At 41.9% G+C, this 15983-nt stretch overlaps 1 protein-coding gene across 1 annotated transcript; it reads right to left on the bottom strand.

The window, feature by feature from the left end:
• Positions 1-7161: 7161 nt before the first annotated feature.
• cUnh2orf42 (chromosome Un C2orf42 homolog) lies at positions 7162-14842 on the bottom strand. Its single transcript, XM_080476249.1, has 9 exons — positions 14732-14842; positions 12442-13586; positions 11667-11786; positions 11224-11328; positions 9733-9840; positions 8744-8844; positions 8482-8644; positions 8035-8261; positions 7162-7684 (listed from the first exon to the last, which is right to left on the bottom strand). The coding sequence occupies exons 2-9, from the start codon at positions 13556-13558 to the stop codon at positions 7682-7684; spliced, it is 1944 nt and encodes a 647-aa protein (XP_080332375.1). The 5' UTR covers positions 13559-13586; positions 14732-14842; the 3' UTR covers positions 7162-7681.
• Positions 14843-15983: the final 1141 nt, after the last annotated feature.

Below are 15983 nucleotides of genomic sequence, written 5' to 3'. Positions count from 1 at the left end.
ATGACAAACGTCACTCCCCTGACAACACCCAAGAAGATGAAATTCAATGTTTGACCAAGAACAAAGCTTTTCAGAACAAATGCATCTTCAAAGCTACTTTTTTTTTCTCCCACAACAATAATTGCTTGTCAAAAATTAGTGACTGAAAACACCAGTAACGCTCTAATTTATCTACATTCTCTGACAATTTGACATATACTAAATGTGAGTGTTCGGAAAGCTTTGGCAATTTTATTATAGGCTACAGTGAGGGCATTTTCCTGGACGACAGTTTTATGTATTTGCGTACATGTTTGAGGGATGAGTGGAGACGAGGAGACGATCGTACGAGGAAAGTCAAAAGAAAACTGTTTGCAAAAGGAAAGGCAATTATGAAAGAAGCAGAAGAAGAAGAAGAAGAAGAAGAAGAGGAAGAGGGGGGAAAAAAACGAGTGGGTTTGTTGAGATTCAGGCAGCCACACCGGGACTATCATTACCATACATCAGGACAATGAATGAGGCTTTCAGCAAGCGGTAATAAGAATTTGATAAATCATGAGCCGAGAATTAACTAGACGTCAAAACAATGAGAGCACCCTGATAGATGAAGAGAGGGTGATGGTGCAGATTAGTCAGAGCGGAGGAGAGAGAGTGAGGAGGGAGGGGAAGGAAGGAAGAAAGTCCGCGGAGGGTCAGGCGAGGTCTGGGAGCGGGCGGGAACAGGGTCGGCTGGCTAAGAAAACCGGAGCGGAAACTAATGGAAGAGAGAAAACGAGTGATGGATGAAGAGATGGAGCGGAAAATGGGTGACAAAGTAAAGGTCGGGGAGCTGAACAGAAACCGAACGGGGCTGGTCTGGGGAAGACCTGGTAGATCACCACATGATTCACAACTTCTGACTGAATCCGTCTGGATCTGGATTAACAATCAGCTCTTTTGGATCACGACACAAAAACAAACTGCAGGTGATGAAATGAAGCCGCGCTGGAGTGTCTCGGATAAACACATCAGCTGGATGACGGATTCCCGCTGCAGACTTAATCCTCATCGTTGTATAACTTCATAAAGTCTTTTTTTTTTTTTTTTTAACAGCTCAAGTGATTTCGGTTCTCATCATTTAGGAGTTTAGAATTAAACGCTTGTCCACAAGTAGTATCAGCACAACTAAATGACACCGGTTTCTTTCTTTTGCCATAAATATGGGATAGTCGGGCAAGAATGCTCCAACTCCGTGTAAACACTGTATGACATGTAGGTAATATTTTAGCCTGTGTACAGGATTTCTCCTCAGCCTGACTGCTGGCGTGGCTAAATGTCAGGCCAAAACTGCAGTACATGCTCTTATTTCACCGACACACATTCTACAACCGATGCAACTTTGACTGACAAGTTTTTCATTAACATGCCACTTTATTGTCTGCCTCAGCCCCCCCCCCCCCCGTCCACCCCCCCTCGCTCGGTGTGCTCCTCTGCTCACAGGGTGAGGGATGTGACAGGAGGATGTTTATTTAATGAGAGCAGTCTGGAGGGGGTAATGAAATCTACCCTAACACCATTAACAAGCAGGCTTATCAGCTCCCAGGACACACGTCAGCACACCGCAGCCTTTTGTTCTCTGGCTCGAGGCTGCCGCCGACCCACAGGACGGATGAAGGATCCTGTGCTGACACCTGTGTCGAAAAACTGACCAGCAAGCGAAGTAATTCTATCGTTTTTTTTTAGTCTGCACGGTGGAAGATGGCATTAGGGAGACAGGATGAGTGGGCAGGTGTCTGACGGGCACATGTAAAGTATCTGTAGTGTGTGTTGGAGTGTGGGAGGTGGCTGGCTTGTTACCTGACCACACAGACACAATCAATCTCCCTTCATGTCGCTGTAATTGATGCTGACGGATGGACTTCTCCTTTGTCTTGACACACAAGCCCAGACAAGCCTGTGCATTCAAACATGGAGGAAGCATGCGCCTTCATGGCGACGTACAAAGGAACGATTAAGACCTCTTCATCCTCGCTCTGTTCCATGTTTCCACTGCTTGTCGGGCCCGTAAGTGCCGCCCTGGCGCAGTCTTTCCACCCTTGAATTGTAAAATATTCTCCAAAAGGCTCATTTTCCGAACATTACATTAGAGCGAGGCTGCTGATGGCCACACAAAGGCCATGTAAATGAGCTGTGAGAGAGGCCCATCAGTCATCATGCCAGATGCGCTCTCCCCATTATTATTTATGGCCATAATTGGCCCCATGTTTCCTCAGGCAATGACTGAGCACTGATGGATCTGATGATGACGCTCCGCTCAGCCCGGCGATCAGGAAGCCGTCAAAAAGGAAAGGCAGGAAGGCGAGAGCAGAGAAAGTCTGCGTGTGAAGGGTGAGAAGGCGAGAGAAAAGCATGGATCATAAAAGACGAAGATAGGCCACGTTAAATGAAGCAGAGCGGCAGCTGAGTTCCACTAAATGAGACCCAACCGAATACCGGTGAAATCCACAAACGACTCCCTTCGCTGATTGAAAAGGGAATTTCAGTTTGGTTCGCGGCTTCGTCGCCGTCTGTCAAGTCTCTTCATTCAAACGCAGCACAATGTTCTCAAGAAGCAAATAAAAAAAGTGTATTTATGTTTATTCCTAATTACTCAACAAAGCTTGATTAAAAAAAAATAGGTGCGGGGGGAAACTCACAAAGTTAATACTCGAGAAAATTCATCTGGCTGAATTTCACCAACACTTATTAATGATTTTAATTATAAATATTGAGTGTTTGTCAGGAATATGTCTGTGGAGCTGCTGAAACGAAGCAACTTCCTGTAAAACATCAGAGAAGTTCTACTCTCTACTGTGTGGCAGAAAGGGTTAACTACTGTTTTACATTCAATTCAACCAGGAAGCCAAGACCACCTAAACCCAAAGCAAAACCCGGGAAAATTACAAATTCAAATTTGTGTTTTTGGAGCTGCATACACCAGGAGAACATGCAAACTCCACTCAGATAGTCCCCTAGCCCCAGACTCAGGGATCTACTTTTTATTAGGGAAGAGTACAAAACCATTACTGCACGTGTCAACCCGGATAATCGCTCCCGTCTCATCACAATCGTAACTAGTTACAAACAACAGAGGAATGTCTTCTTTTAAACTCTAAAAACCTCACACGGAATAATTACAGGCCACCTTTGTTGTTCACACGTTTACAGAAGGCTTCCACGTCGCTGTGGACACGATCGACTCGCTCCCCACATATTCATCCATCATTCAGGGCTGGCTTTAAGGCTCGTATGAGTCGATACGTGTTGCTGCGCAATCGGGGGAATCGGAGCAGGTATTGAGATGTGGATCGACGACGGATCCGGTTGATCGACTCGAGGATTGACAGACGGGGCCCGGAGCTTGTTGGGTATGAGCGAGTCCTCCCTCCTCTACCGCTCCCGGGTCTCAGAGTGGACGCCGACCTCCCCGCCTGGTTAACGACTCTCTGTTGAGGCGCGCCGAGTCGGGATCCGGGGCCGCGGAAACGCCGCGTGTCACGGTTTTGTCGTCAGTCATCGCGGACGTGTTGACAGGTCCCGTCAGTCTGCCTACGTCTCTTCCAGTTGGCAGGTCAGCTACTTGTTGGCAGGTCTGTTTCCCCCCCTTTTGCCTCCCACTCAAGGGCACCAGGCCGGATCAGTGTGTGTGTGTGTGTGTATGTGTGTGTGCTGTTGGTGCATGTGTGCGATACTGCATGCGACTCCACACGAACTTGTTCAGTTGGCCCCCGAACGTGCTGACCTGTGTAACTGATGATCGGTGTTTCCTCAAGGTCTTTCCTCTCCTTCTAATTCTGGTTTTCCCCTCAAACGAGCTGTATGAAGTTGTTGCGTGCCGACGGCAGCAACCTCCCTGACCTCGTCGCTGTACGGCTGAGTCATGTCAGGAGGACTGTGACGATGAGGCAAAAACAAGCAGAAAGGACCGAAGATGGATTTGTGTCTTTTGAAATCCCTAAGATAAAAGACACCAATGTAATCTTTTCATTGCATGAGGAAGATAAAAAAGTGTTGCTTTCATTGTCTTTAACAAAGTTTATGAGCACCGTCAGTTGACCTCGAGATAAAATGAATGGACTGTTGTGGTCAAATTTGAGTTTAACTTCATCATGATCTTCCATTCTTTCTCTCTTTGAGTCTCGCTTTCTCGTTATATTTAGTTCAAATTCTCACCTGGACACGAGGATGAACTGATTACACGTTGGGACAATTTGTATTTTTCAACCTTGTCTTTATTCTTACATTAACATCCATCTAACATTTAATTTGATCAGTTTACTTGGACTGAAGAATAAACTAGTCATAAAAGAGCCTTGTGATTAAATGTAGCTGTTACTTGACATTTCCCCCGACTTGAGGATAAACTGATTTTATTTCTGTCTATCAAGGCCTTTAAGACCTCATGTTTTTTCACAACATCCGGTGTCTTCGAATCTGACGCACTCAAGGATGAGCTGGTTTGATTCTGATGGTCAAAAGTCAGAGTGAAAACCTTGTGGAATTGATTTAAATTGTTTGTGCCAAATCAAATATGACCAGATTCGCTTTTTTACTGGTAAAATTTCACGGCAAAATCATGTTGTATTTTTTTGTAACTGCAGTATGTTGGGATCAGCATGAGGCAATTTTTGGGAAATTTGTAGAAAGGTTTACGTGTCCTCAAAGATGAACTGGTTAAAGTTTGGTTGCCAGAGGTTAAAACTATTCCTTAGTGAAGGCAATAATACAGAAACACCCTCGGGTTATATATTTGAAATCAACCAATTTCTTTAAGTGGACACAAGGATGTACTGGTTTTTGGTGGTCAATTATCAAAGTCATTGAGAGGTCACTGAGGAATGCTCCTTAATGAGGAGTATAACATTAAATAATAAGTTCATTGTAAATCTTTAAAAATCTCTCACGTTTTGTTTAGACTCAAGGATGAACTGAATTAAATGAGTCACAGCCACAGTAGGTTTATTTTCTTGATACTAAATTCATTATATTTATGTTAGATTCAGATAGAAAAAGGTGTTTTAATAAAAATAAAGTTGAGTTTTTCATTAGAAATCATCAATTCAGGTTAGAAATGATCAAGAAAAATGTATGCTGCAACATATTTTATAAAACATGAGAGTGAGCTTCGTCCGCAGAGCTTTCTAACTCCTCAAATAAGGTACAGGATCACTTTGATCATCCTGCATTTACACATTTTGGAAGACACCATACTTCAATACAGAAACGTCTTCTTTTCTTTTATCTCCCATATTTAATAAAAAAAAAATTCCACAAATTTCCAAAGAAGTAACTGTCATCCAATCACAGCACTGATGCTGTTTGCACATACGGTACAGTATATGAAAAGCTCAGAGAGAGACGCTGTCAGCCGAAACTTCCACAAGAAACTGCGAGACGGTTCTAGTTTTTATTTAAACTCGCGTCTAACTTTTCATACTCCTTCCAACATTTCTTCCCTCTCCTGCTCTCCTCTGAGGGCCTCGCTGTCTCTGCCTGTAACACATCTCCGAGGCGATGGAGGAAGTCTCTCTTGTCACAATGTGCCTGCTATTCCTTCCAGGAGAGGATTGATGCGTCTCCCATCTCGGTGACTGACAGACTACACAAACAGCTAAACGCGTGGCTCAGAGCTGTCTGGCAGCCGGGGCGCCCCTTCCCCCCCCCCACACCCCCCCCCCCCCCCGCCCCCCCAGCACCGTGCAGGCAGAGGCTGAGCTCAGTGATGTCCTGGGGGCCTGTGAGGGAAGACGAGGCCGGAGGCTGGCACCGTTCTTCAACGCCCACAACCCCCCCAATGTATTTTGCACAAGTAGGCAAGCTGCTATTCTGAGCCGCAATTTGGCGTCACGTCCTCGTGGTTTTTACTTGTAATCTTAATTAATTCATGAGCATTTGGACACATTTTGTTGAGCATGTGTGATGTTTCCAGCGATGTATCACGCAGCGAGTGTGTAATCGCCGCTTTGTGATGCCCAGAAGGGAGGAAAGAACGGTCGGAGCCAAATTCATGAAATGCAGTTATATACCTGATTTAGTTTTTTTTTTCTTGTGTTTTAGCTCATTTCCAAACACAGAGGGGAATGATGTTCTGACAGTGAAGCAGCAGGCTTCAGCTTCCACCTGCTGGTAGAACTCTGAATAACGCAGGAGGGCTCACAGGGAGGGAGGATGAGCCCCTCCAACAGAAATTAAACCACACTTTGCCCCCTAACAGCCCCTCTCTCTCTCTCTCATGCTGTTTCAGCAATAATTTATGCTCAAGGGTTGTAAATGTTTTTCGCATTATACGATATAATTGTTGGGATCAACAGACAATAAAAAGCACAACTGTTGTCATAAATGCCTATAAATTTACTTCAGTCCACAGCTGTTGTTATATGTTTGTTTTGTTTTTACAATTAAAGCTCATTTTATAATTTAAATGTGTCTCCATTATCTTTTAATTCTTATAATCTTGCTTTTTTCTCTTTTATAGGGAAAAGACAAAACACAAACTATATCAAAATGCAAAGGGAAACATTTTAAAAGTGGCAAAAAGCTGCTACACAACCGCAGTAAATACAAAATTAAACCACAAATATAAGTGCGTACAAGTCTTGAAATATAGTAAGTCTCTGCAAATATAAAGATAACCTATGAACACAGACCTGAAACAAATGAACCTGACACACTGCAGTAGTTCCACTACTTCATTATTTTTTTTACCTGCATTACTCATGTTTTATTTCCATCTTGAAGACAACTTTATTACGTGCATATGTGGATATGTGCTGCATGATCTTGCCGTGGTTAGCACGCTCACCTCCCAGTGGGAAAATCCCTGGTTCGATTCCAGCATTGGGAGGCGTTTCTGCCTGGAGTTTGCATGTTTTCCCTGCTCATGCGAAGGTTTTCTCTGGGAGCCGAAAAACACTTGTTTGAGGTTAACTGGTGACGTTAAATTCCCCGTAGGTGTGAATGTGTGTGATAGTCTCTTTGTTCGTCCTGTCTCGTTATCTGGGATCGGTTCCAGATAACTAAACAGTTTAGAGAATGAACTATGAACACATTAACTTTCATGTAACAACGCAATTTTTAAAAATATTTCAGCCTGGATTAAGATACTGGAGAAGCTTAAATAAATAAATAAATAAGAAACTCTGAACCAAACACCATATGAACACATATATTTCAGTTACATGTTTATTTTTGACAGTAAAGAGACATTTCATCCATTTGATGAGTTTCATGTTCCTAAATCCTAAAGGGGTCATATTATCCAGATACACTTTCACTTGGTCTCGTTGGTTCAAAAACGTTGTGTTCAAAGTTCATTACCTCAAATCCAACTTTTCCTTGATTGTCATCCATTTGAATATTCAATCATATGAGCTACATTCAGAATCTGCTGAGTCTTTGTTTGCTTGACTGGCCCCGCCCACACATGCCCATCTTGGGAAGAGGAGGAAGTACTTCCTCTCGTGGTGCCATGTGCCAGAGCAGAGCTGCCTGATTGTGGGCGGGTCAAAGGGAGGGCCTACCTTGATTGGGATTGGCTGAACCCCCGATGACACTACTTAGGGTTTGATTTCTGATTGGCTGGTTGGAGCTACACACTTAAAAAAAAAAAATGTAAACAATCCAGGGAGAGAGAGGACAGACTTTCTTCACTTCTGGGGCGTCATTCCAGGTATGGGGACGATTATTACTGTTGGAAAACAATTAGAAAGTGAATTTTGCATAATATGACCCCTTTAACGTAAAACAAACACCACAAATGGAGTCAGTGAAACACTCGTTTCATGATATCTCACTTTATTTTACAAGCTAAAATCATTATTATTATTATTATTATTTTTATTCAAAAATAGACTCTGGTTTGAGAAATATACTTTGTCTCTCACTTCCGCTGTGAGAATAAATATTTAATCTAGTGACTAAAGACACTGATAATAACACGTGGCAGTTGAGTATCGATAGCTTGCATAATTATCTTAATAAAAGGATGAAAGTGGAGGTCGCATACTGTCAAACAAATGGACGCTTTTAGATGACAACCTGGAGAATGTCGGCGACCTTGGGGAGTTTGGGCTGGCTGCACTCGGACTTGTTTCGACTCCCTTTGTCCGCCGTGCTCGTGTTGTCGAAGCTGTCCGGCTGGCCGCTCTGCTGGTGGCCGAACTCGAAGCTGATCCTGAGCTCGCCCATGTGACAGCGGGGGAGGACGTCAGGGATCCACTCGATCACGAATGGACTGGCCTCTTTCTGCTCTGCTGAGCCCGGACCTAAAACAATACAGAGATGTGAACAGTGGAGCCTCCAACTCGTTGGAGTTTCCTGAAAACTATGATTGAACTCAAACGACTGAAGTATGACAAGAAGCAGAACTGAAACAGCTCGGCGACGCGTTTTTAAGGCGAAGTTGAAGGTTTCTCATTGCAAAAGCTACGTTCCGACTCCCTGGCGTTTGTTGCAGCTGCAGGACAAATTAAAACAATCACTCACCAACTTTGAGGAAGGTGCGGAGCTCCATCGGTCGTATCGCCTGCGGTCGATCCGTCCTGAATCCCTCGGGTAAATCCGGCTCGGGCAGCGGCTCGGGGCAGCGGAAGTGAGAGTACGATCCATCTGCGTTTTTCACAAAACTCTGAGTGACTTCCAGGGGCAACTGGTTGACAAACAAAAAGAAAGTTCAGTTTTATTTATCATTATCCAGTGAAACGGCGCGGTGAAGTTTCGTGAGTAAGAGTTTATTTTTTATTTTTACCTCCGGCGTGTCGAAGATGCGTTTGACCTGCAGGATACTGGTGATGTGCCAGGTGTATTTCGAAAAAGAGCCCAGAGGGAGACCATCGTTTCTCACAAATGCTGAACACACACACACACACACACACACACACACACACACACACACACACACACACACACACACACACACACACACACACACACACACACACACACACACACACACACACACACACACACACACACACACACACACACACACACACACACACACACACACACACACACACACACCCAGAGGTCTGATCATATTTTTAATAGTTTGTTTAGTCAGAAATCATCACTTCACTTCACTCGTTTATCACTTTTAAAATGTGCGCCACAGACCTCTTATATAAATTTTTTTTTTTTTGCTCACTTATTTTTGATTATAAATTTAATTTTGGATTTTAATCTTATTTAGATTTTCTTTTTTACAAAATTGTTTTTTATTGTTATTGCCAAAGTTAACTGAATATATTGATATTTAAAATAATTAGATTTTTTTTAAAAATTGTTATATTAGCCAATATTTCTCAAATGAATGTTTATCTTGTTTACTGAAAATAACATTAAAACTGTCTTAAACCCACGGTTTTTGGAAACAACTGCCAACCGGCAAACAAATGTCCCAAAAAATTGCTGTTGAAATAAATGAAGTGTACTGATCTTTATTAAGGAAAACTTTAAGAACGACGCTTTTGAATGAAAAAAGAAAACTAGAGGGTTGGCTCTCACCTGGAAAATGTGCTAAACATAACTGATCATTTATCCCTGAAAATGTGTAACATATTTGTGAAGAACAAGGTGATTTTCAGGAGGAATGAAGAATGTCAAGATGTTAAAAATAAAAAAGTTCCATCTCCAGACTGTGTTTATGTCCACAGTGTCACTCCGAGGAGCGTTGAAGCTGCTTGTCGTAGCTCTAATGGATTAAATACGAAGCCGCATTTGTTATTAAAATCTCACCCGTTGTGAAGTTTGGGAGTCTCCTCTTCTTCGATCCGAGCGAAAGACGCTGCTGCAGCGCATTGAAGAAGTCCAGGGGGATGTGGTAGACCAGAGGCTGAGGTTTACCTGAAGAGGACAACATTTTTTTTAAAAACAATAATTTTTTGTGAGCAAAGAGGAATCAGATGAGGATATAAACGCCTGTAACTCAGTCGGAGTATCCCGATCCTTCATTTCAGTATTTATCATCAAAACCAACTTTAACAAAAAACATTAGGGGAAGATACACAATTTCATGAAAAACAAAATCAAAAAACATTTATTTATACATGTGGAATTTAGACATGAAGACATTTTTATTTATATCTAAAAGGTTATTATACGTATTAAACTACTTATTCAGGCCCTTTCTATATTTAATAGAGCAAAAAAAAAAGAAGCTCAGTGGGACTATTGATGTTCATAACACATTTAATGAAGTTTTACAGATTTTCACTACTAGAGAATAAAAAGATTATTTGTGTGAGCTGCCCTCATGTGGCCAAATGAAAGAACTACATATGTTTTAACAACCGCGAAATGATTACCTCTCAATTTAAGAATGAGCTTCCTGAAAAGACTTCACTTAGTTTCAAGCCCCTTATTTAAAATAATTTATTAAAGTGCATTTTATAGACCCCCTTTCATTTGAAAATATGATTAAATGAGTTCATCTTATATTTTTATTTATTCCTTTTTTTTTTTGTACTTCATGTGACTGTTTTCTTTTCAAGTTTATTTTATATCATTTCCTTTTTCATTATATTTTACTTCATTACTCAGTAATTTAAATACTTTATTCCAGTTATTTCTTATTAAGTCTTGTGAGTTTCATTTAACTTTAACCAAAATAAAAGTCTTATCTCTCCCACAACTTTGAGAGAGTCATACAAGCCCTTAATACATGTAAGGTAGACTATTGCAACTGCCCGTTTATCGGCCATGATCTCTTCGTCGGCTCCAGCTGATACAGATAAAGAAACCGGAGCAGATCACTCCAGTTTTAGCCTCACCCCAATGGCTTCCTGTCTCCTTTAAAATTGTTTTTAAGATTGTATTAATTGCTTTTAAAGTGTTAATCAGGTGGTCCTCAAAGTTCCCTGATCCAGACTCAAATATAGAAGTGACCGTGTCTTCCCGTGGCTGCACTCCGTCTGTGGAACCCTTCAACTTCACTGGCTTTTAGTTGTAGTTGAGCACCGACACGTCACTCTGGCCTCGTTTTTACTGACATATTGCGTCGTGTTTTTTCCTATTTTCAGCTGTGGAGCACTTTGATCAACCTGGGTTGTTTTTAAATGCACTATGCACATTCTCTTGGCTTAAGTTTGCCTTTTCTGAAAGTTTATCTTTAATATTCTTATTATGAGAAAGTTGGCACAACAGAAACGAAAGGCAACTTTAAACTGAATTTCTATTTTTTTTTTTAAGGTTTTGACGTTCCGAGCCTGAAACTCGAGCTCCGTTTACCATCGAACTGGTAGTGCATGGTCTGGTGGATCCTCTCGGTGACGCCGGCCAGCCACTGATTGAAACTCATGGTCACAGCTCGCTCGTCCACAACCTGAGCGCTCCCTGACAAAACAAAACCCCACGAAGATGCAGATAAGAAGAGCAAACCCAGAAGATTTAAGACTTTCAATCTGATGTAATTAAAATGCCGGCAAACATTTCTACAGCCATGAATTAAAATATGTTTCGGAGTCACTCTGTTCTTTTTTTTTTTAAACAGTGGATCAGGATTAGCGCTGCAGCAGGATTAGAAGGAGGAATGATAAAGATGCAGACAGATGTCTCGGGGGATGTAAGTCTCTTTAACAGACACACAGGAGGAGGAGGAGGAGGAGGTTAAAGAGCATCAGGTCAGTAGGAGAGAGGACAGTGGGAGTTTCAGGCCGACAGTAACGTGGTACCAGAGACGGAGTTTTCCAAGCGAAGTTTCTTCACTTTGTGAAAAGAGCCGACGGACTCGACCTGCTGCAGCGGCTTCTCACCGGGGACGATTGTTTTACTGGAGGAGTTCAGCTGCACACCTGAGAGGAAAGAAAAACAACAACCTACATAATAACATTATATTCATGAAACAGTTCTGAACATCAGTGCTGAAACAGCAAATTATTTGCCGTTGATAATAATAATAAATCAATATATCATACACTATACTGCATGCATATTTTTATCGTACTTAATTTGTGTTTTTTAATTAGTTAATAGCTTTTATTTTCTGAAATATCACAAATCTTAAGCGTAAAAAGAGCAAATATTTATATAAAATACCCTTTTTTTCTTTTTTTTACTTGTTTGACTTTCTATTTCTTTATCGAATAGATTTCTCTTTTAGAATTTATTTTAGCATTATTTCATTTGTTCTCGTCTGTATTCATACAATTATTCATCCAATTGTTCACAGTGTGATGAATTATCTACAGATTGAGATTTGATGCGTACACAAAGTACATGCTCTAAATATTCCCTCTATTTGTAATCAAAGTTATCTGCAAGACTAATGTTTCCATGTGCACCAACATCTAGTAACAAATTCTAATTTGTACTTATACATGAGCAGAAATATTATAAATTGCAACCACCCTAAATTAGTTGGTCTATCTGATAGATGAATGTGATTAAAAACCATCTAAACTCATCATTTTGCTTTTAAAACAGTGTTGAGTGACTGGTTTACTGTACCAGTGAATGTGTGGCTGATGAAAGCAGCGAACTCTGACGCCAGTTTCTCGTCGCTTGCGAAGGCGCACACGCAGGCATAGAAGTGAAGGCAAAGCTGTGATGTGACCGAGCCAGGAGGAAGAGGAAGCGGAAGAGGAGCAGCGTGTGAGTTAAATGATGCGCCTCCGCCTTCCACGTTGGGTTTATTTCTCTTTGTGCCGACCTGGCAGGCGCAGTGAAAAACACTCCGGTCGCTCTTTACGCCCTCCGCTGAAAGCCCCCCGGCACCGACTGTGAGGTGCAGCAGACCCAGAGGATGCTGCGCGTCTGTGTGGCACTTCACCACCAGGGTGTCTCTGGAGACCCGCTGCACCAGGGGCCCCGGGGACTCTGTGGCCAGCCTCCACAGCTCCTCCCTGGCTTGGATGGAGGCCTGCAGGTCCTCCAGCACGGAGCTCTTTAAGGTCAGTGGGGTGGCGCTGCTCCTGCACTCGATGGCCTGCTTGATGTGGACGCAGAGGTTCTCCGAGGACTGCTTGGAGGACTCGGGATCACCCTGGTTTGACCTTTGACCCTGTCTGCAAGAGGACAAGAAGCAGCGGCCCAGGTTGATGCGTGTGAGCAGGGTGGCCCCGTCCCCGGTGGCTATCGCGGTGTCGGTGGGCACGAGCTCCACGAAGCCCCACTGGGTGGCCGTGGCTCCTCTTCCTCTGTGGCACACTGAAAACACCTGGGCGCCTCCACCCGAGCCGCCACCCAGCATCCCTCCTCCACCTCCTCCGTCATCGAGATCCTTCCCCCACCGCTCCTCACTGTCTATTATCACCTTCACCGCCTCCACTGTACACTTCTTGCTGCTCCGCCCCGTCGACGAGGCATTTCTCAGAGACACGCCACATGCTTTGTTCTTGCAGCTGAGGCCGCGGGTTCCGTTGTAGACGCCGCACTGAGGACACTTGCGGATGCCCCGGAGAGTGGCACGGCCCAGGTTAGAGAGGAAGGCGGGGGTGGTGGAGGTCGACTTTCTGCTGCCGTCACGCTGCTTTGTAGACAGGCTGTTGGACTGATTGGTCAAACGCTGAGCGGGCGAGGGCGAAATGACGGTCGACGAGGGCGACACGGCGACTTCCGTTTCCATTTCGGGACGAAGAGATTACTGAGACAGCCTTAAAAAGAAGAAAAATATACCATAAATGTTAGTGAAATTTATGTGAAATGACTTCCACTATCGTTAAAACTGAATCATCCCGAAAAAAACCACACAAAATGATATTAGTGCAAATGGTGAGATCGCAAAATGAGCACAAAACAACAATATGATATAACTCAAAGGAGGCACAAACAACTACAGTGATGCAAATGATTTTAAATATATGCAAAATTACTACCAAAACACATAATATGACCAGTGAGAGACTCAGAAAAACACAGAATGACGAGAGACAGCCAAAATAATCCCAAAGTGACATGAAAAAAAGACACATAAAACATTTGAAGAGAAAATTACACATTATCACAACAAAAGGAGACTGAAAACTGACAGTAAAGAGAGAACATAGCAAATAACCAAAAAGTAGCAAAGAGTAAAATAACTACAAAGAGCCAAATCACAACAGAAGACACTTAAATAACTAAACAGAAACAGAAATTAAATGACAAACAGTAACCGTAAAGAGATGAAAAATTATCACTAAAGGCCAAGAAATGTACACAAATTTACACTAAACAGCACAATTATAAGAACAATAGATACACAGCGACATAAATGACAACAAAACATGCATTAAACTATAACGAAAAATAATAACATGCAATAATATAAACAATACAACAGAGAACCTAGAAGTACTCAATTAAACTATAACTATGAAAACATAAAATAATTACACAGATTAAAATGATGCAGTTTTCCCAAACAAATAAACCTAAAACACACAAAATGACAGAAAACCAAAGCATAATGAGGTGTGAAAAGAGATTTAAAACAACCACAAAGATTCATCCAAGGATTACAGGCCTACAAATAGCATCAGCTGACACAAGAAAAGACAAAGAAATGACACAAATTAACCACATTAACACCACCAAGTAGGCGATAAGGATGTGAGTTGTCTTTTTGGGAACATTTATTTCATTCCACGTTAGTACCAACAGTGGTTATGGAAACAGCATCCATCCATGAATAACTTTAATTGAAAAAATATACTGTTCATTAATCTGTGGTGGCATTTCTTTCTGCATTAAACCTGACGTCTATCGGTTAAACTGCTGCTGTGAACACTCCAGCTCATTCTCGCTCATGTGTATTTACCAGAGGAAACGTTCAAACTGCCTCCAGTCCGCCTGTTTGGTCACATCCAGTTCAGCTCCGGCTCGGCCGTCGCCATTGCTCCTTACATCCCGACCGCCGCATTGCGCCTGTAACGACGCTCCTCATTGGCTGGACCGCATCACGAGGGGGAAATGGAGGGAGGGTAGCCTCATGCGGTGTGAGGCATCATGGGAAATGCAGTCCTTTGAAAAATGGCGGCTTCAGATAGTTGGGGTTTTAGTGTCATTTTTGTATACATATGGTTCGATTTTTGTAAAGGAAGACAATATTTTTAGTGGAAATATAATAAAATACATATTCAGTAAAACATATTTAATTAAATACATTAGGTTAAAGCTTTAATCTAGCCTTTCAGAAAGTTATATAGTTAGAATCCCAAGATGATTATAGAGCTAGTTTTAGCCAGCATTACACATACAGCTAATTGTATAAATTTGCAGTTTATTTCTAGTAAGCAATACCTATTACCCCAAAGAAGATGTGGTCAAGTTATCTTGAAAAACTATGATTAGCATAGCGTAAAGTGTAAAATTTTACAAACTACTATATATTTTGACGATTTGAAGCTTAAACATGTTTTTAAAATGTCTCAATCTAGACCAAGGGGTTTCAAACACATTTTAGTTCAGGGGCCAGATATAGCGCAATTTCATCTTGAGTGGACTGGACCGGTAAAACAGTGCTAAAGTATAGTAAACTTCAAATTTAATCTAGTGTGTTGTGTCTGTTAAGATTTTTATTTTTTAATCAATGTTTTCTTTGAAATTTACACAGTTTGCTAGGTCGTTTGGCAGGCCAGATTGGAGCCTCTTGCAGGCCAGTTTTGGCACACGGCCCTTATGTTTGACACCCTTGCTCGAGAGTATGGAAATTAAACACAAGCAGTACCTATCCCCATGTTATATTTAATATTCTGTGATGGCCATTCACTTATTGCAGTTTGGAAAAACTGGATATTAAATGAGATGTTCACAAATATGGTCTGTTCTCCTTTAGAGATCACAAAGTAGTGCTATATGGCTTTGGTACTTTGTGCTAATTTTCCCACTCTGTATGTTTACATGTTTTTCCTATGGTGATTCAACTTGTAATACTTCGACACAGAAAAGATGGATCGGCAAGCACAAACTGTGTACGCAACACAAATAAAGCTGTCATCTTCAAAATGAAAGCAGAATAGTTGTACTGCGTGTCCCACCTATGGTAATACTCATTTCCATTCATTATTTAT

The sequence above is a fragment of the Lipophrys pholis genome, assembly GCF_963383615.2.
Source record: "Lipophrys pholis genome assembly, chromosome: 12".
Classification (NCBI taxonomy): domain Eukaryota; kingdom Metazoa; phylum Chordata; class Actinopteri; order Blenniiformes; family Blenniidae; genus Lipophrys; species Lipophrys pholis.
Note: the sequence above shows the minus strand (reverse complement) of the source record. Positions and strands in the feature narration are given on the sequence as shown.